This window comes from Bubalus kerabau, chromosome 16, assembly GCF_029407905.1.
Source record: "Bubalus kerabau isolate K-KA32 ecotype Philippines breed swamp buffalo chromosome 16, PCC_UOA_SB_1v2, whole genome shotgun sequence".
Taxonomy (NCBI): Eukaryota; Metazoa; Chordata; class Mammalia; order Artiodactyla; family Bovidae; genus Bubalus; species Bubalus kerabau.
In genome coordinates, this window is record NC_073639.1 from 74,354,064 (window position 1) to 74,373,297 (window position 19,234).

The 19,234-nt window shown below is 47.1% G+C and overlaps 1 protein-coding gene and 1 pseudogene across 7 annotated transcripts in view; both read left to right on the forward strand.

Moving 5' to 3' along the window:
- The window catches only part of DEPDC5 (DEP domain containing 5, GATOR1 subcomplex subunit), a 73,064-nt gene that overhangs the window by 11,989 nt on the left and 41,841 nt on the right, over positions 1-19,234 (forward strand). For all 7 annotated transcript variants that reach the window (XM_055549761.1, XM_055549765.1, XM_055549760.1 and 4 more), the window contains exons 9-24: positions 1,363-1,441; positions 2,341-2,402; positions 5,245-5,314; positions 6,210-6,282; positions 7,568-7,671; positions 8,182-8,256; positions 9,562-9,696; positions 10,427-10,488; positions 10,627-10,700; positions 11,465-11,534; positions 11,728-11,764; positions 12,638-12,758; positions 15,266-15,486; positions 16,661-16,864; positions 17,621-17,756; positions 18,955-19,052. In XM_055549761.1, coding sequence (XP_055405736.1) covers positions 1,363-1,441; positions 2,341-2,402; positions 5,245-5,314; positions 6,210-6,282; positions 7,568-7,671; positions 8,182-8,256; positions 9,562-9,696; positions 10,427-10,488; positions 10,627-10,700; positions 11,465-11,534; positions 11,728-11,764; positions 12,638-12,758; positions 15,266-15,486; positions 16,661-16,864; positions 17,621-17,756; positions 18,955-19,052 — 1,621 coding nt within the window. The remainder of the gene's footprint in view (positions 1-1,362; positions 1,442-2,340; positions 2,403-5,244; positions 5,315-6,209; positions 6,283-7,567; positions 7,672-8,181; positions 8,257-9,561; positions 9,697-10,426; positions 10,489-10,626; positions 10,701-11,464; positions 11,535-11,727; positions 11,765-12,637; positions 12,759-15,265; positions 15,487-16,660; positions 16,865-17,620; positions 17,757-18,954; positions 19,053-19,234) is intronic.
- Positions 6,009-6,209, forward strand: LOC129630461 (uncharacterized; annotated as a pseudogene).

Here is a 19,234-nt window from a genome sequence, read left to right on the forward strand (position 1 = left end):
GATCTCTCTGGTTTGGGGGTGATCTTTGTTTTCTTTTGTTTAATATCAGATGTAAAAATGGAGTGTCTAGGTCACAGACTTCTGTGCCCACTAATACACAGCAAAAGTTAAGCTGAGTTGAAGATTGTGTTGGTAAACCTGGAAAAGGACCTTTGCCAGGGAATCTCCTGTGACTCTGGTACAGTTGGGAAATTCCAATCTGAGCGCCTATGCACGTTCCCCACACTGGTGGGAATCAGGGCCCAGTAGCTGTGGCTCCAGGGCTTTCCGCACCCTGGTGAAAGCACCTGTCTGCTCTTCTGTGTTCCCACCCACAGCCTCCCTTGAGAGCAGTGGTTCTCAACCCCAGGGTGATCAGGCCTCCCCAGGGGGCTTTTGGCAAAGTCTGGAGACATCTTTGTTTGTCACAACTGGGGTTGTGTGGAGGATGCTGTTCAATCTGTTACAGCATGAAGCATAGCCCTCCAGAGAGAGGCTCACCTGGCCCGAAAGGGCAGTAGTGTGGGGGGGCTGTACCAGGCACTGTGGGCTGGTCAGTGTCCCTGGCTTCTACTCACTAAATGCCAGTAGCTCCCACCCCCGTCCCCACTCCCTGCAAGTCACAACCTCCAGAAATGTCACCAGACATCACCAGATGTCCCCTGGGCAGGCAAGATAGTTGGGAACTTGGGGCAATTTTGAGAGAGAACCACTCTGTCTTACAATAGTGACAATACATATATATTTTACCCTAAGCAGTGTATTCCTCATTTTGCTTACTTTTAAGTTTTATTAAAGAGGAGTGAAAATGTATTCTCCCCCTTCCTCCCTCCCACTTTCTTTTTTAGCTGTCTTGTTTGCACTCACTATATCTTAAATCACTGATTGGGAGTGTATTTGTCATGTCATAGGTTCTGCTCTGTAAGATAAGGCCAAATTATCTTTCAAATTCTTTGGACCAATTTATACTCCTAGTTAGCCATATATAAAACCTCCTGTTTTTTACTTTCTCCAATACCCAGTTTTAAAGTTTGAAAATTTTTGCCACTCTAGTGGGCATGCATTGGTATTTTACAGTGATCTTTCCCCCAGTTTTATAGCAATTCACTCCTTTTTTTCTTTATTGTCTTGGCTGCGCTGCAAGGCATATGGTCTATAGTTTCCCAATCAGGGGTCGAAACCCATTCTCCTTGCAGTGGAAGGGTGGGGTCATAATCACCGGATCACCAGGGAATTCCCTTAACCATTTTTAAATGTAGAGTTCAGTAGTTTTGAGTATATTCACATCATTCTGAAACAAATCTCCAGAACTTTTTCATTTTGCGGAACTGAAATTCTATCCGTCATTGCTTTTTAATGCAATTATGTTTTTGTTTATTGCAGGTGGTATTCCGTTCTACGTCGGCTATGGTTTACATATTTATTCAGATGAGCTGTGAAATGTGGGATTTTGATATTTATGGTACTGTTCCTAAGTGTGGGTTGTAATGCTAATGGGGAGAAGTTTCTGGTTTCCTTCAAATTGGTATAATTTACCGTAATCTCTGAACATTCTCTGAAGATATGTCCTGAATCTTTATAAATCCTCAAATGTTAAAAATAAATATACATATTATATGTGCAGTGAATTGTATGAAATGTAGTAAAGCATTAATGAAAAATCTGTATTCTCAGATTTTCAATTATTCTATAAGTGCAGAATCAAAAGTCATAGAGGTAGTGACTTTATGGCCAGGAACCAGCATCTTCTTTGATAACTTTCATTTCATGTTCTGTCACTCACAGAAATCACCAGGTTTGTCTCATTTTATTAGAATTACTGTACTGTAAGTGGAGTATGATAAAGCTGCCCTGAGGTGTAGATGCTGTGCCCAACACCCCAGCCTCATGGTTTGTGCAGTTCTAGCTTGTGTTTAGCAAAATTACAATGAATTTTTCATGTAGGTCATCAAGGGTTTGCTCAGGAACAGCAGAAACTGCAAGGGATAATTTAGTGACTGCCCAGGGTCTACCTGATCACCTTCGAACAAACATGAAGCATCACTATGAGAATACTTACATTTACCAGCCAGATGGTTCTCTCGTTTTGAAGATACACTCTTTTTCAAGCATCAAAACTTTTTCAGTCTTTTCACAACTTTATCAGATCTTTTTCAATCATGGGTTTTACCCTGAACCCATGACCTCTTAGCGAATGAGGTAAATATTAAATTTGGCTCAATAGAAAGTCTAGGTCGAAACCACTTTTAGGATAGAGCACCTTCTCTTTGACTAGTCCTATTCCTATTACTTTACTGAGGGAAGAATTTGTAAGCAAGAAATAAAGAGAATTCTCACCTTCTTCCTATTGTTTCTTTTCAGGGGATCTGTATTTTGAGAAAGCTGTGAATGGTTTCCTTGCTGATCTCTTTACCAAGTGGAAGGTATGTTTCTTCTCATGCACCAAGTCTTGCTGTATAAACATTATTCAGTGCAGATTTTAAAAACAAACTATTTCTATTAATCTGCATTTAATGGAGGCACCAGAGCTAATTGATGAGACTGTAGATTTAAATTACCTTAATCACTTCAACATGGTGAAGTGTACTTGTGAAGAACCCAGAGCTAACATCAAACTCAGTGGTAAGAGACTGAAAACTTTCCCCCTAAGTTCAGGAACAAAATAAGGATATTTGCTTTCACCACTAGTATTCAGTGCAGATGGTGACTGCAGCCCGAAGTTAAAAGACGCTTGCTCCTGGGAAGGAAAGCTATGACAAACCTAGACAGCATATTAAAAAGCAGAGACATCACTTTGCCGACAGAGATCGGTAGAGTCAAAGGTATGGTTTTTCCAGTAGTCATGTACACGATGTGAGAGTTGGACCATGAAGAAGCCTGAGCGCCAAAGAATTGATGCTTTCAAATTGTGGTGCTGGAGGACAGCAAGGAGAGCAAACCAGTCCATCCTAAACGAAATCAGTCCTGAATATTCACTGGAAGGACTGATGCTGAAGCTGAAGCTCAAATACTTTGGCCACCTGATGTGAAGAACCAACTCATTGGAAAAGACCTTGATGCTGGGAAAGATTGAAGGCCAAAGGAGACGTCGGCAGAGGACAAGATGGTTAGATCACATTGCTGACTCAGTGGACATGATTCTGAGCAAACTCTGGGAGACAGTGAAGGACAGGGAAGCCTGGTGTCCTGCAGTCCATTGCGTCACAAAGAGTCAGGCACGACTTAGGGACGGAACAACGACAATTCAGTGTCGTACTGGAAATTCTAGCCAGAGCAACTAGGCCAACAAAAGAAAGAAAAAGAAGGCACCCATGTTGGAAGAGAAGTAAAACTATCTTTTTACACAGATGACATCCTATATGTAGAAACCCCCCCAAAATCCATTAAAAAAAACAACTATTAGAGCTAATGAACAAATTTATCAGAGTTGCAAAATCAGCACACAGATCATTTGTATTTCATCAACAATGAACAATCTGAACAGGAAATTAAAACAAGGAATTAAAAATTTTTAAGATAAATAAAAATTCCATTTACAAGAGCATCAGAGAAATAAAACACTATGCAATAATTTACCCAAGAAGGTGCAAGGTTTGTACACTAAAATCTACAAAATGTTGCTGAAGGAAAGACCCAAATCAAAGAAAAACATCTCATATTCATAGATCAGAGGACTTAATATTGTTAAAATAGCAATACTACCCAAGGACTTCCCTGGTGGCTCAGACGGTAAAGCATCTGACTGCAGTGGAGAAGACATGAGTTTGATCCCCTGGGTCGGGAAGATCTCCTGGAGAAGGAAATGGCAACCCCCTCCAGTATTCTTTGCTGGGAAATCCCATGGACAGAGGAGCCTGGTGGGCTACAGTCCATGGGGTTGTACAGAGCTGGACATGGCTGAGTGACTAAACAACAGCCGCCATCACCAGATGTTGTTGTAAGTGATTTACCTACGTTATCCCACTAATCCTCTCTCTTGTCGCTCTTCACAGATAGGGAAGGTACAGCTGAAAGAGGTTAGGTACCTTGCCTGGGATCAGTAGCCTGCAAAAGCAGAACAAGGATTCTAGTCCTGTTCCATCCTTTCCCCCAGTGCTCTCCTGGGATCGTAACCCCCAGGCCATCCTGTCTGTGTTTCTGTAATCCTGAGCCATGTCACCCCGTTGTATGTCACCTCCGCCATCACACATGAGTTGAGAAGCTCACATGCCCATGCCAGCCCACCGTCAGACATTTTTTCTGTCTAAAACTTGCACCCCAATCAGATGAGTTTGAAGCTGCATTTGGAGGCTAGGTGTCCAATAAATGAGTTGGTGGCTAGTGAAGGTGTGCCCTTGGTCCTGTGGCTTGTATTTAGGGATTTCTGTCTGCCTGAGAGATAGCTGTGAAGACCGTATGGTGACGTGCAATGTGCGTTATGTTGTCTTCCTTATATGATGACTGCTGAATCGTGCAATCAGTAGGCTGAGTTTGAGTCGAGGTTGGTTAGTGTGGGTTTCTGTTTTCAAAGACCAGGAGGAACTGATACTGAGCTTGCTGACTCCCTGGTGCAGGCCAAATTTCATGCCGTCTGTAAACACCCTACTTCTAGAACATTGAACTTGGACTGCATGGAAATGTTTATTCTCACTCGTCCCCATCCCAGTCCAAAGGTAATTCTCTGCCTTGATTTCAACCCCTGCATCTCAAGCAGCATCCAGTCCCCATCCCGTGACCCTGGAAGTAAGCAGGAGTGTCTGCTTCTGGCATCCCACTACCCTAGGTTCTGTTCTTCTCTAAACCACAGTCCTGAAAAGGTTAAAAAACACCGAGAAGCAGGTGTAAATACCAGGATCCTCTGACAGGGGGCTGGTCTGTTTCACACCACAGCAAGGAGACATCCCCACCTTATTGGTGATCTGCAGTCTTTTTTTTTGTTTGTTTTGGCTGCACTGCGTAGCTTGCAGGACCTTAGTTCCACAATCAGGGATGGAAGCCATGCCCCCTGCAGTGGAAGCACAGAGTCTTCACCACTGGGCCACCAGGGAAATCCAGTGATTTGCGGTGACTTCAGATAACTTTCCCAAGGTCATGTAGTGGTCAATTTCAGGGCCATGAGTCAGCCTAGCACTCTGTCCTCTGTATTATGCAGCCTACAGTTACAGGAGGTTACCCAATACCTGAGCCTCTGCCTCCCAGAGCTGAGACTGCTGTGTTCACGCAGGCTGCTTCATGGTGAAGTAAATGGATTGAACTTGAGCCCTCTTTTTCTGTATTCCTGCCTAGGAGAAGAACTGCAGTCATGAAGTGACAGTGGTCCTGTTTTCTAGGACTTTTTATGATGCGAAATCTCTTGGTGAGTAACTCTTTCTCTTACAAAGTTATATTTTTTTTAACTTTTTATTTTGTACTGGGGTAGAGCCAATTATGGCACCCCACTCCAGTACTCTTGCCTGGAAAATCCCATGGACGGAGGAGCCTGGTGGGCTTCAGTCCATGGGGTCGCTAAGAGTCAGACACGACTGAGCGACTTCACTTTCACTTTTCACTTTCTTGCCTGGAGAATCCCAGGGACTGGGGAGCCTAGTGGGCTGCCGTTTATGGGGTCGCACAGAGTCGGACACGACTGAAGCGACTTAGCAGCAGCAGCAGCAGCAGAGCCAATTAACAATGTTGTGATAGTTTCAACTGAACAGTGAAGGGACTCAGCCATACATATACATGTATCCATTCTTCCCCCAAATCCCCTCCTATCCAGGTTGCTACATGACATTGAACAGAGTTCCTTTGCTACATAGTAGGTCCTTGTTGGTTATCCATTTCAAATAGAGCAGGGTGTACATGTCCATCCCAATCTCTCTAACTGTTCCTAAAGTTATTTTTTTATTAAGCTTTCCACATGTCCATCCTGATTCACTCTGTATCGTTTTTTCTTTCCTGCTCCATCTCTCCCAGTTTTTCGGTTAAAAGATAGGATAGAGTGGAAAATGACTCAGTCCATTAGTCAATGCAAGAGGTCTCTGGGCTGTGATCCATCTTAAAACCAACCTAGTTTTGCGCCGTGGCAGTATCGTAGCCCATGAGGTTTATCTGAGGTGCCATTATTGCTAATTGAAAACTGTTCGCAGCTTAATAGAAATATAGTTATCTTTTGTGTGTGTTTGTGTGATGTAGTTCTTCAATCCAGAAGGGGGAGCAGAGAAACTGAATTTCTTCAATCTGATCTACGTATGTTGTTTTCTCTATTTCAGATGAATTTCCTGAAATAAACCGAGCCTCAATTAGGCAGGATCACAAGGGGCGATTCTATGAAGACTTTTACAAGTATGTTTGGGTGCTTTGCTTTTTTTTTGCCTTTTTTCCTCCTTGCTTGTTTCTTATCTAACTTAAAAAATTAACCTTTTGACTTTGGAATAATTTTAGGTTTGCAGAGAAGTAGCAAAGCTAGCACAGAGCGTTCCCATATACCCTTTACACAGTTTCCTCTGAACATTTCCTAACCAAGGTACATCTGTTAAAACTCGGAGATGAGCACTAGTGTGTGCTCAGTCGCTTAAGTCTTGTCTAACTCTTTTGCAACCCCATGTACTGTAGCCCACCAGGTCCTCTGTCCATGGGATTCTCTAGGAAGAATACTGGAGTGGGTTGCCTTTTCCTTCTGCAAGGGACCTTCTCAACCCAGGGATCGAACCCCCATCTCCTGCTGGGCAGGTGGATTCTTTACCACTGAGCTACCTGGGAAACCTCACGCTGGTACATTGCTATGAACTAAATCTCAGACTTTTCTCAGAGTTCATCAGTTTTTCCACTTACGCACCTTTTTTTATTCCAGGATCCAATTTAGGGTATCACGTTGCTTTTGAACTTCCCAAGCTTTTTATTGTGAAAAATTTCAAATTCTCGCAGAAAAGAAGAATGAACTAAATATAATGAACCCATACCCCTAGTTCCTGGATTAAATAGTTAATATCATTCCATGTTTGCTTCACCTGTGTTTGTGTGTGTGTGTTAAATTTTACTTTAGAGCAAATTGCAGATACTAAAGCATTTTGTTCCTAAAGAATAGGGGACTTTCAGATGATGATGTGTCCCTGTGGGTTTAGGAATCGCAACAAGTGCCCCACTCCAATGAGGAATATTGATCAGAGTAGCGGGAGGGGAGGACAAAACACGTGTTAGGGGAGGGAATATGTGGAAAGTCTCTGTAACCCTCCTCTCAATGTTGCTGTTTTTTAAAACATTTTAACTATTGTTGGCTGCACTGAGTCCTCGTTGCTGTGCTCAGTCTTCCTCTAGTTGCATCTAGTGGGGGCGACTCTTTGTTGTGGCGCCAGGCTTAGTTGCCCAGCAGCATAAGCAATTTTCTCGGACCAGGGATCAAACCCTTGTCCCCTGCATTGGCAGGTGGATGCTTAACCACTGAACCATTAGAGAAGTCCAGTCTGCTAATGTTTGTTAAACACATTTGACTTCATCATGTACTGTTGTATGATAAATGACCCCAGCTCCAGGCGTCCCTTCTTCCCCTTTCCGTGAAACCCTGTAAGGCACCCGATGTCCCATGTGTCGTTGCTGCTTGGTACCCACCTTGTGATGGTGCTCCTTTCAGGGTGGTGGTGCAGAACGAGAGGAGGGAAGAGTGGACCTCACTCCTCGTGACCATCAAAAAGCTCTTCATCCAGTACCCAGTGCTGGTGCGACTGGAACAGGCAGGTACTGCACTGAGGTGCCGGGAGGTGTGCTGGGAGGGGAGGGGTCGGGTGGAGGCTGGGGGACGCAGAAGTTCCTGCTTGCCTCCCTCCCAGTGCCGAGTGTGGCTTCTGCTTCTGGCCAGGTGTGTGTCTCAGGGCGGGGGCCCCGCTGGTCATTGCGCGTGCAGTAGGTTCAGTCATGTCCTCTGCAGGGTGGGGTCCCGCTGGTCATTGTGCGTGCAGTAGGTTCAGTCATGTGTGCTCTGCAGTGGGGGGGCCTTGCTGGTCATTGTGCGTGCAGTAGGTTCAGTCATGTCCTCTGCAGGGTGGGGTCCCGCTGGTCATTGTGCGTGCAGTAGGTTCAGTCGTGTCCCCTCTGCAGGGTGGGGTCCTGCTGGTCATTGTGCGTGCAGTAGGTTCAGTCGTGTCCCCTCTGCAGGGCCGGGGCCTGTGGGGCCAGGCACCTTCCGCTCATTTCTTACGGGTCCATCTTTCACGAGGTGTTGTTCCTTGTCTGTGTCTTCTGCCACAGAGGGCTTTCCCCAGGGAGACAATGCTACCTCAGCACAAGGAAACTACCTGGAGGCCATCAACCTGTCCTTCAACGGTGAGTGAGGCGCAGCCGTGGTGTGTGGGCATTCGCTGACCACGTGACCGTGTACGTTTCTTTACTGATGTGCAGAGACCCAGGCCGAGCTGGTGATGCCCCCAGCTGCCACCCCGCAGATTAACTGAAAGCAGTAACTTTATAAATTATATATTTATGTATTTGGCCCATCAGGTCATAGTTGCAGCATGCAGGATCTTTGTTGCGTCATGTGGGATCTTTTGTTGCAGTGCTTAGTTGCTCCGTGGCATGTGGGATATTCGTTCCCCCACCAGGGATCGAACCCATGTCCCCTGCATTGAAAGGCGGATTCTTAACCACTGGACTGCCAGAGAAGTCCTGATTGGATGGATTTAATGGCCACCATGTAGGTCTTGGGACTTCTGTTGGCAGTTGACTTGCTTGTCTCATGCTGTCCCAAGGGTAAAGAGCTGTAGGCAATCCTCCTTGGGTCCTTTATTTTCCTAAAAACTGTGTTTTTATTATTTTCCACTCCATCCCTCAATTGCTTCTAAGTAATTTTTATAAATCTACCTTCTTTTTTTTAAATGACAGAAGGAACCCATGTTCCTAGAATTCAAATACTAGAAAAGTACTTCAAGTAAAATAAAAATCTCCCCTCTCCCTCCACTGTCAGAGCCTTCCCAAGAGGAACCATGGTTAATAGCATGATGTATAGCAGAAGAGCTCGGCTGCACACATACATTCTCCCCCAAACTCCCTGCCCCTCCAGGCTGCCATGTAACATTTAGCAGCGAATACTGTCTTAATTAATATTTGATTCTTCTAAGTTGCAATACAGATCCATTTATGGATGGTTTAAATTAACCACATGAAATTTGGGCATGGTGTCTCAGACAATAAAGAATCTGCCTGCAATGCAGGGGACATGGGTTCTATCCCTGGGTCAGAAAGATCCCGTGGAGGAGAAAATGGCAACCCACTCCAATATTCTTACCTGGGACATCCCATGGACAGAGAAATCTGGCGGGCTATGGTCCATGGGGTCATAAAGAGTTGGGCACGACTGAGCAACTAACACTTTCACTTCTCACACAAGGCTGCACAAGCTAGGTATACGCCCTTGAAGAGGGGGATTAACGAAGGTGACAGGGACATAGAGCTGTACACAAGAAGCTCTTAACATCGAAGGGGAAGGACAGACGTGAATTCAGGCCAGGAGGTGGCAGGCGTTCTGATAGGGACGTGGACGAATCGGGTCTGAGAGAACAGGAACGCTTGCCATGGGCTGGTTTCTGAGAAGCTGTAGCATCTTCACCGGAGGACTTTTTGCTCTGTTTCAAGTGTTTGACAAGCACTACATCAACCGCAACTTTGACCGAACCGGGCAGATGTCTGTGGTGATCACACCCGGGGTGGGCGTGTTCGAAGTGGACCGGCTGCTCATGATCCTGACCAAGCAGCGGATGATAGATAACGGTACTGCGCCCCGGGCGCTGCCCTGCGTCCCTGTGTTTACAGCCTGGCTTAGCCTTAGGGCTCTGAGTATCGGGACTGGGGACCTGAGTAACGTCAGGTGATGAAGAGTCCCATGGTCGGTTGGCTTGGGAATGCAGTCAGGCACAGTTCCTTGTTGCCAGTGTGAAGGTGTCAGAGTGTCTTGCTTGCCTCTAAAGGACACAACTGGCGCCCTGAGTGTCCCAAACGTACTTATTGCTGGAGAACCCCTTTGGGGTTGTTTCCAGGATCCAGTGCCCATCAGCCCGTCCTGGGAAGCGCCAGAGCATCACCTGGTACTCCCTCCGCGATGTCCCCAAGCTGCGCCCCTCCCCCAGCTTGATTTGTGTTCCAATAGCAAGACGCAGTTGGGAACATGAGTCCCTACGGCCAGTAAAGAGACTCTGTTAACTGATGGAATTGTTTTGCTTTTTACTGAGCTGGCAGGGTTCCCTTTCCTCTCTGGCCTTGAAACTGTGCTCATGGCCGCATGGTGGTCTGCTTGACAGATCACGACCTGCAAGGCAGTCAGAGGCGGATTGTCAAGCGCTGATTAGTGGCAGCTGCAGGTGGACTTGGTGAAAGTTAGAAAGACGGAATGCACCTATTTCCTTCTGACCTGCCATGGGCAGCGCTGATACGTCAGCTGTGTCTCGAACCCTGACCCCACTTAAATCACGTGCACCCCCCAACTCTCCCTTTTGTTCCTTAGGAATCGGTGTGGACCTGGTGTGCATGGGGGAGCAGCCGCTGCACGCTGTCCCATTGTTCAAGGTGATTGATCTCGCACTGCTTGCTAAAAGCCAGCCTCCAGTGCAGGGTGGTCTTGAATAGTGAGAATCGGAGAAGCTGGGTGGCTCCAGGTCCCGCCTGCTTCCCAGCTCACCTGGTCCATGCTCTGTTCCCTTTCAGCTGCACAATCGGAGTGCCCCTCACGACTCCCGTCTGGGGGATGACTACAACATCCCTCACTGGATAAACCACAGGTGAGCAAGAGCCGGATTCACCGTAGGTGATCAGGGATTCTGTTAGCTCCCTTGCCGTTTTTTTCTGCAAACCTGTTGAGCTCTTACCATAAAATCCTTTGTCAAGAAAGTGTGGAAACTTTAAGTTGTAATATTTTCTTCAGGTCTCTCTACATGCAAAGCCATGGCCCTGACATAATTACAGTCTGTGATGAAAAGCACGAGACCAAGTTTGAAGGACTTATTTCCACACCAGTTTCCGACTCCCACAGCCCACAGATGACTAATGCCTGGGCCTGGGCCCCTCTGTTTGTAGGAAGCTCCCTGTGCCTCCTCTTGACTGGAACCAGGCCTCTGTGTTCCTGCTGATTTCAGCTCGAGGAGGAGGTTCTAGACCACTTAGAAATCAAGACTAGCACACATGAAACAATTTATGGGGAAAAGGAATAGATCAATAATTTAAAATGTAACCAATGTTTCCTAGTAATTACAAAGCAAAGTTAGAATTGGAAAGACCAGTGAGGGCTGAGTGAGCGTTCCTAGGAGGGCTGATCGATGCCTGGGATTCCAATTGTGTCTGGAGGTTTAGAATGAAAGGGGTTTGAGGACTTCCCTGGTGGTTCAGTGGTTAAGACGCTGCACTTCCACTGCAGGGGACATGGGTTTGATTCTTGGTAGGGGAAGTAAGATCCCACATGCCATGCAGCACCGTCAAAAATTTTTTTAAAAACTAAAAAAAAAATGAAAGGGGTTTAGATGAGTGACCCTGTCTGTTTCTTTCACAGTTTCTACACATCCAAAAGCCAGCTCTTTTGTAATAGTTTCACACCACGAATTAAACTGGCAGGAAAGAAGGTAGGTTTCACTGACCAGCAGAGTTTGGGGACTGTCACTGATATTGTTATTTTGGCCCTAAAATACCCCTGTTCCCCAGTGGTCATGAGCAGCAATTGAGAAATTCGTTTTAAGATTTTATAGTCTTCTGCATTGAATAAATAAACAGCAGGGCAAATTCCAGGAGTGATTAACTATCTGTTTAACTTTACAGCCCACCTGTGAGAAAGCAAAAAATGGCCGTGATACATGTGAGTATTTTTTTCCTTCTTTCATCACTTTTAGGAAAAGTCAACTGAGCCATGGCAACAGGATTTTGTGAGGTTGAATAAAAAGTTCATGGCCAAGTTTGGGACCTGAATTCCCCTTGTGTGACCTTTGGAAGGTCCCTTAATGACTGCATATATTTTTGTCATTACCCACTGCAAAGTGGGTGATAACAAAACTTTTCTTTTTTTCAAAATCTTGTGTTTATTTTCCATAGGTTGGTTATGGGAATGGGGTGGAAAGTTTTAAAGGACTAAATATACACATTGTGTATATATATATATATATATACACACACACACACATAGTTGCTCAGTCGTGTCTTTGCGACCCCATGGACTGTAGCCTACCAGGCTCCTTTGTCCATGGGATTCTCCAGGCAAGAGTACAGGAGTGGGTTGCCATTTCCTTCTGCAATATATCCATTAAGGTACCATTTTTTATGATTGATTTTTTTATTCTTTTAATTGGAGAATAATTGCTTTACAATGTTGTGTTAGCTTCTGCTGTACAACAGTGCGAATCAGCCGTATGGATACATAAATCCCTTCCCTGTTGAGCCTCCCTCCCACCCACTCCCCACCCAACTAAGATGCTATTTTTTAACAATGGGATCACAGAAAGAAATGGTGCCATCATCTGGCTTTACTTAGTGCTTGTAAATAGTAATTTCTTTATCGTTTTGATGCAAAAATCATTTAATCTTCGCAACCTGATCATGGGTTATTATCTCATTTTTTTCACGCGGAGATGCTGATGATGACCTACCTACACCTTGCAGATTTTGATGAAGACCATCCGAAGGCCTCTTGTTGAAGTGCGTTTTGATGACAGTTGATATTATTTATGTGTTTCAGCTCTCGGTACCCCCAAAGAATCTGAGAACGCCCTTCCCATCCAGGTGGATTACGATGCTTATGACGCACAAGTCTTCAGGCTTCCCGGCCCCTCCCGGGCTCAGCGCCTCGGCACCTGCAGGTTCTCTGCCAGATGTGCTTTGGGGGTGGACGTAGAAACTAACTAGGAAAACCCGAGGCCCCAGAGGGACCTGCATTAGAGCAAACTTGAAAATATCTTAAATTAAAATGAGCCAAATGGAAGCCTTAGTATGTATATCGTTAGGGAGTCTGTTTTCCCGTTCTCTGGCCTAGCTGTTTGGTTAGCTATGTTTGCTATGATGAAGTGTTCACAAATAAGGAGAGCATTCTGCTTTTTCTAGTCAAGAGGAGCAATTTGTGAATTCTAGAATCTTCATTTCACTGAGCAGCCCCTAATAGATAAAGTGAAAGTGTGTTAGTTACTCAGTCGTGTCCAACTCTGTGGGACCCCACAGACTGTAGCCCACCAGGCTCCTCTGTCCATGGGACTCTCCAGGCAAGAATCATGGAGTGGGTAACCATTCCCTTCTCCAGGGGATCTTCCAAACCCAGAGATCAAAGCCAGGTCTCCTGCATGGCAGGCAGATTCTTTATCGTCCTAGCCACCAAGTTAGATAGAGCAATAGATCGATCCCAGCGTCCAGAGTTTCTCTTAGGTTTATTGTTCCCAGAGGGCAAGATACTTTTCTTTCTCTAACTCTTGTGTTTGAAATTTGCTCCCTGGTATTTGGGTCACACAGTAGTTTTTCATTGTGATGTGTTTAGATTTACCAACACACTCATTTCTGGGTCTAGTGTAAGAAAGCCATCCCAGATCCAAGATGTGTATTTTATATTTTCTCCTAGTTCTTTTAGTCTTGGTTTTTGTCTGTCTGTCTGTTTTTGACTGCACATTGTGGCATGCGATTCCCAGGGATCAAACAACACACCTCCTTGCAATGGAAACTTGGAGCCCTTACCCCAGGACCACCAGGGAAGTCCCTATAGTCTTAGTTTTTATGCTTAGTGATTTGTGTAGATTTTTTTTTTAGAATGTGGGAAACAGAGTTCTAGCTTTTTTTTTTTTTTCCCCTCGTTGACCACGCATTGCCAGTCTATTTTCTGTATTTCTTAGTATGGAAAGTGTGCTGTAACTCAGTACCACTGGCTGGAAAAACCCCCTGTCTCTTCACATCATGACAGACGGGTTAGGGTTAGCCACGTGCTCTTGTGTCCACTCCCCTCATCCCATCCTGATGTCTGGTCCCGAGAGTGCTCAGAGCTCAGGGTGGCGCTGTTAGCAGCAGCTCGCTGCACGTGGGTGCTGCCTCAGGCGTGGTGCTGCTTTTCTTCTGAGCATCTACGAACATGTCCAGGGTCCAGGATCCTTGGTTTTCTTTCTTCTGACCAAAGATGGCAAGACCCGATGTCCCAGAGACTCAGACTGTGTTCCCTGAGGGCATAGGCCGTGCCCTAATCGGTGCTCTGTCCGTCCACTGGGCTGAGCATGTGCTGGTGCTCAAATATTTATTGTTGGAATAATGAAATGTGCAGTCTGCCCTTGGGGTCTATCTTCAGGCTCCATTTAAGCTCTCACTTTAAAACTTTTCCAGGTAGAGAGAGAATAGCTCTGATATCACAGGGGCATCCCTGTGGGCAGTTGCTGACTCTTTCATTCTGAATTTTTGCTTCCGTTGGACTTCTCTCCTTCTGATCCTTCTTCCTGCCACTTCCAGAGGCTCCCCTCTCAGGGAGTTTCATGTTTTAATAAAGGCATGCTGTTTTTTTTTAAACTTTTATTAAGGAAACTTTCAGAGACTAGTGAAATGAACAGTTATCAGCATGTCGTCAATCTTGTTTTATCACTTCTCCCACATTTGAAATTTCGTTGGAGTATTCTAAAACAGATCTCAGATACCCTTTTTTTTTTTAACCTGTAAATATTTCAGTGTGTGTCTCTAACAAATAAGAATTAAAAAAACAAAAAACAAAACCCAACATGATCACAGTACCTGTGTTACTGGTAACAAAATTCACACTGATTGCTAATATCCTCTGATAGCCAGTCCTTCTCCAGACTTCCCAATTGTCTCAAAAATGCAGTTTTTACGGTTAGTTTGCTTGGGTTGGGATCTGAAGAAGGTGCACACGTGGCTTTCATCTTGTGTCCTTTCTGTGACTGTAGAGTGTTTTGCTTTTTCTTCCTCTGGCTCTTTATTTCCCTTATTATGTTTAACTTGCCCTGTCGTCTCTGAGTCTCCTGTAAACTGGCAATTGTCTCTGGAGGCCCAATGAGATTTAGATTCAATTTCTGATGCCAGGAGATGTCTCAGGTGGTGCTGTGTGCTTCCTCCTGGGTGACCTCAAGTCAAAACTCCATTCTCCGTGACTTGAGCTTGATGGTGGGATGAGGTGGCGTCAGACTGAGGGATCGCTTCTTTAAGGCTCTGATCCCAGGACTCCGGCCACGGGAGGACTGTCCATCATTTCCCCTGTTTCTTCCCGGAGCTGCTCAGGACAGAGTACCTCCTGCGTCACCTCCCACCCAGAGATCCCATGGAGGGTTATCATTACTGGTCTTCCGTGTAGCCCGGGCTGGAGACAGTGACTTGGTCTTCCGCCTGCCAGGTCTGTGCGAGAGCGGGAGAGTCACAGCCGGAAGAGCGCCAGCTCCTGTGACGTTTCGTCCAGCCCTTCGCTGCCCGGCCGGACGCTGCCCACGGAGGAGGTGAGGAGCCAGGCGTCTGACGACAGCTCGCTGGGCAGGAGCGCCAACATCCTGGTGATCCCTCAGCCCCACCTGCACCAGTACGAAGTCAGCAGCTCCCTGGGCTACACCAGCACCCGAGGTCAGAGGGCAGGGCTGGGCAGCCGTCTTCATCTTTTGTGTCCTTATTTATTTGGCTGCGTCAGGTGTTAGCAGCAGCACTCGGGCACTTCAGTCTTCGTTGTTCGGATCTCTTTTAGTTGTGGCACGTGTGGTCTAGGTCTCTGGCCAGGGATCGGCTCCAGGCCCCCTGCACTGGGAGCACAGAGTCTTAGCCACTGGACCACCAGGGAAGGCCCTGGACCCACTTTCTAACCTGGGTGTTTGCTTGGTGGGCATGCGACATTCCCCAGGGGACCTGGTTGTAGGTTTCGACTCTTTGATCCACCCAGGTTAGGGACCTGTCTGCCATTGCGTGGGACGGATTGGGTCTAAATAGCGTGCAATCTCCATGCCTGGTCAAGGCTGGATACACTCATTTCCTCATTTTTTCCTCCCATGAATTTATTATTTTTTTAAACACAGTCACATTGATTGCTTATTCATGTTCCAGGCCTCTGCATCAGTGGGAGGGGGTTTCTGTCCACCCAGTCACCTAGGCCCTGGGGTTCCTTCTATCCCGGGATGCCATGGTCATCAACACAGGTCTCCAGAGTTTCCACAGCAGGGGAGAGGAGAATGGAGATCGTGAGTGGAGGTGTCAGTGGTCCAGACCTTCAGGTGGAGCAGGCCACTTCTGCCTGTGCTCTGCTGACTGGAACTGTTATGTAGCCCCAGTGCAAAGGGGCTGGAAACTGCCCTCTCCTTGTGAGCCTCAGAGGAAAATCAAACGGGTCTAGTGAACTGAACACATTGGCTGTCTCTGCCAGGGTCCCTGCTTCTGGTCACCAAATACCTACCTGTATTGTTCCTCCCGTATACAGAATACACCCACCCCATCCCCAGAGGAGACAGCTCCATGGAGTCATTGCATCCAGCTCAGAGTCCAGGGTATCCAGGCAATGTGTGGTCCTCCCCATTGGCTTTGGGTGTAGCTTCACCAGGCTAGTAATTTAGGGACCAGAACCTCCTTCTCTTAAGTGTTTAATAAGTAAACAAACCCAGTATTTCATTTCTCTATAATTTGGCCATTTCCCTCACATGTACACCCTCCAAGGTCCTTGTCGGCCTCAGAGACTCTCCTGCCTAGTCCTGCTTTCCCCGTGACCCTGTGCTTTCTCTCTGTGCTCCCCCCTCATCCCCACGGTAACTGGCAGATGTCCTGGAGAACATGATGGAGCCGCCACAGCGGGATTCCAGCGCACCGGGCAGGTTCCACGTGGGCAGCGCAGAGTCCATGCTGCACGTCCGCCCCGGGGGGTACACGCCCCAGCGGGCACTGATTAACCCCTTTGCGCCCTCACGGATGCCCATGAAGCTCACGTCCAACAGGAGGCGCTGGATGCACACTTTCCCCGTGGGTAAGTTTTTCTTGGGAAAGAGCCCTGGCCAGGAACTCCTAGTCTTGGCCCTCAGCACCCGTCCCTGCTTGGCCTCAGTCAGAGATGTCATCCTTCTCTGCACCTGGAGGCAGGGACAGCCACATGTGTTCTTCTTGTCTGACTTGTGTTAAGCCTCCTGGGAGGAGCCCCTGCCTCCTATGCTGTTGTCTTTCTCTACTGTATCTCACTTGATGTGTGTGAAACAAAGCCTCCCACAATATTCTTTCTTTCTTTTATTATTTTGGGCTGTGTTGGGTCTTCATTGTTATATGCAGGCTTTCTCTAGCTGTGGTGAGTGGGGGCTACTCTCTAGTTGGCAGTGTGCGGGGCTTCTCGTTTTGCTGAACTAATCTTGTGGCTCTCAGGCTCTAGAGCGTGGGGTCAGTAGTTGTGGCATGCAGGATTAGTTGCTGCAAGGCGTGTGGGATCTTCCCAGACCAGAGACTGAACCTGCGTCCCCTGTACTGGCAGGCGGATTCTTATCCCCTGCGCCACCAGGGAGGTCCCCTGCAATATTCTTAGGCTGAGGCCTCACAGGAGGACAAGCCTTGCTCAGAGAAGGCGATGTCCTGTCTGGGAGCCAGAGGGTTGAGGACAGGATGTTCCTCTGTGCTGTGGTTGCCTTTCAGCCTCTCCAGCGCTCGTGTCCTAGCAGCAGGAAGAGAGACAGTGTGAGGTAGAGTGTGGCTCTGGCTTCTGGGGGGACGATAGGTCAATGGGTCTCTGTCTGGATAGGACCGTCGGGAGAGGCCATTCAGATCCATCACCAGACCCGACAGAATATGGCAGAGCTGCAGGGCAGCGGGCAGAGGGACCTGACCCACTCCTCCGCGGAGCTGCTGGAGCTGGCGTACCACGAGGCCGCCGGCAGGTGAGGCTGGGCCTGGGGCTCTGGGAGGTGCCAGGGTGATGGCGGAACGGGCTGCCCATGACGCGTCACGTCCGGGAGACTCGGGGACGTGGTGGGGCTGCAGCACCACCCTTTGTCAGTCCCCTTCCCTGGGCCCATTGACAGAGACAGCCTGGGGTGTTTTTGCCAAAGATGTTCCCCAGGCCCTTGCTTTGGCTTCTGCTTTAATTCAAAACACGCTGTGTCAACCGCAGACATGAGTTACTTCTGATCCTCAGTCAAGGGTGAAAATGAATTCCAGGGCGGGTGGTTCCTGCTGTGTGTTCTGGGCAGTCAGTCTGTGACTTTTGTCGTTTTGGTCATTGAGGAATCCCACTGTTGGGTTAATGCAGAAAGCAAGGTATCCCAAAAGAATTAGAGTCATGCCTTCACTGCAAATATTTATCTTTTTAATTGTTTTTCATATTTTATTGTATTGTTTAGGATCTCAAAATAACCACTGTATAAGAATTTATTTAATAGCAATGGTTGACAAATTGCAAATCACAAGACGGGTACTACTGACTTTCAAGTGATATTTTTGATCAAAGACTATTATATATTTCTATATTATTAAAATTTTGTTTGATAAAAAGTAAATAAGTTAAAACAATGGAGACCAAGGCCTGTGTTTATAGAAACAAGTCTTTTTGAACCGGGGTTCTAAATGTGTTACAAGGCATCCAGAGAGAGTCAGCCTAGGAAGAAAGTCATTTAAACCTTGACGTGCTCTAGCCCAGGCTATACTGGATCTTCTGTGATGCATTACTCTTGCAAGGTGCAATCTTTGGCCCCTTTCCAGCTGTCCCAGCATCCCATGGGCTGGATGTGGGACACAAGCAGGGCGTGACCCTCTTTACCGGCTTAATGTGATACCTCTGTTGAAGCACCTCACGTCCCGCTGTGGGTATCAGCAGGGGCAGGCTTAGGATGGAGAGGGCAGGCATCTGGCATGGTGATGGGGATGCAGCTGGGGTGCCAGGGTGAGAGTCTAGAGCTGGCATGCGCTCTGAATCCTGAAGCCTGGCAGCTGCGATGTGGATCTCAGTGTTTGCCAGCCCATGTGGCCGAATGTTCAGGCCTGTTTTTGATGAAAACCCCCCAGAGACAGGGTGAACAGGATAAAAGAGGTGATGATCCACATTAAGCTAGGCGGCTGGGCTCTGTTTGTTCTCTGCAGGCACAGCACTTCCCGCCAGCCCGGTGACGGCACGTCCTTCTTGAGCTTCACTGGGACGGAGGAGCTCTCGGTCAGCCTGCTCCGTGGCAGTGGTGCAGGTAACTCGCCCAGGAGACGCTCTGAGCAGGCCCACCCCTGGGAGCGACATGGGGATGGAAAAGCAGGGCCATGTCTATTTGGGATCATTTCAGCCACAATTTCGGGTGACCTATTTAGAAGCTGTGCTTCTAATAATGCATGGAATTATAAATGGGCTGCACGTTACGTTTTTAGCTGAGAA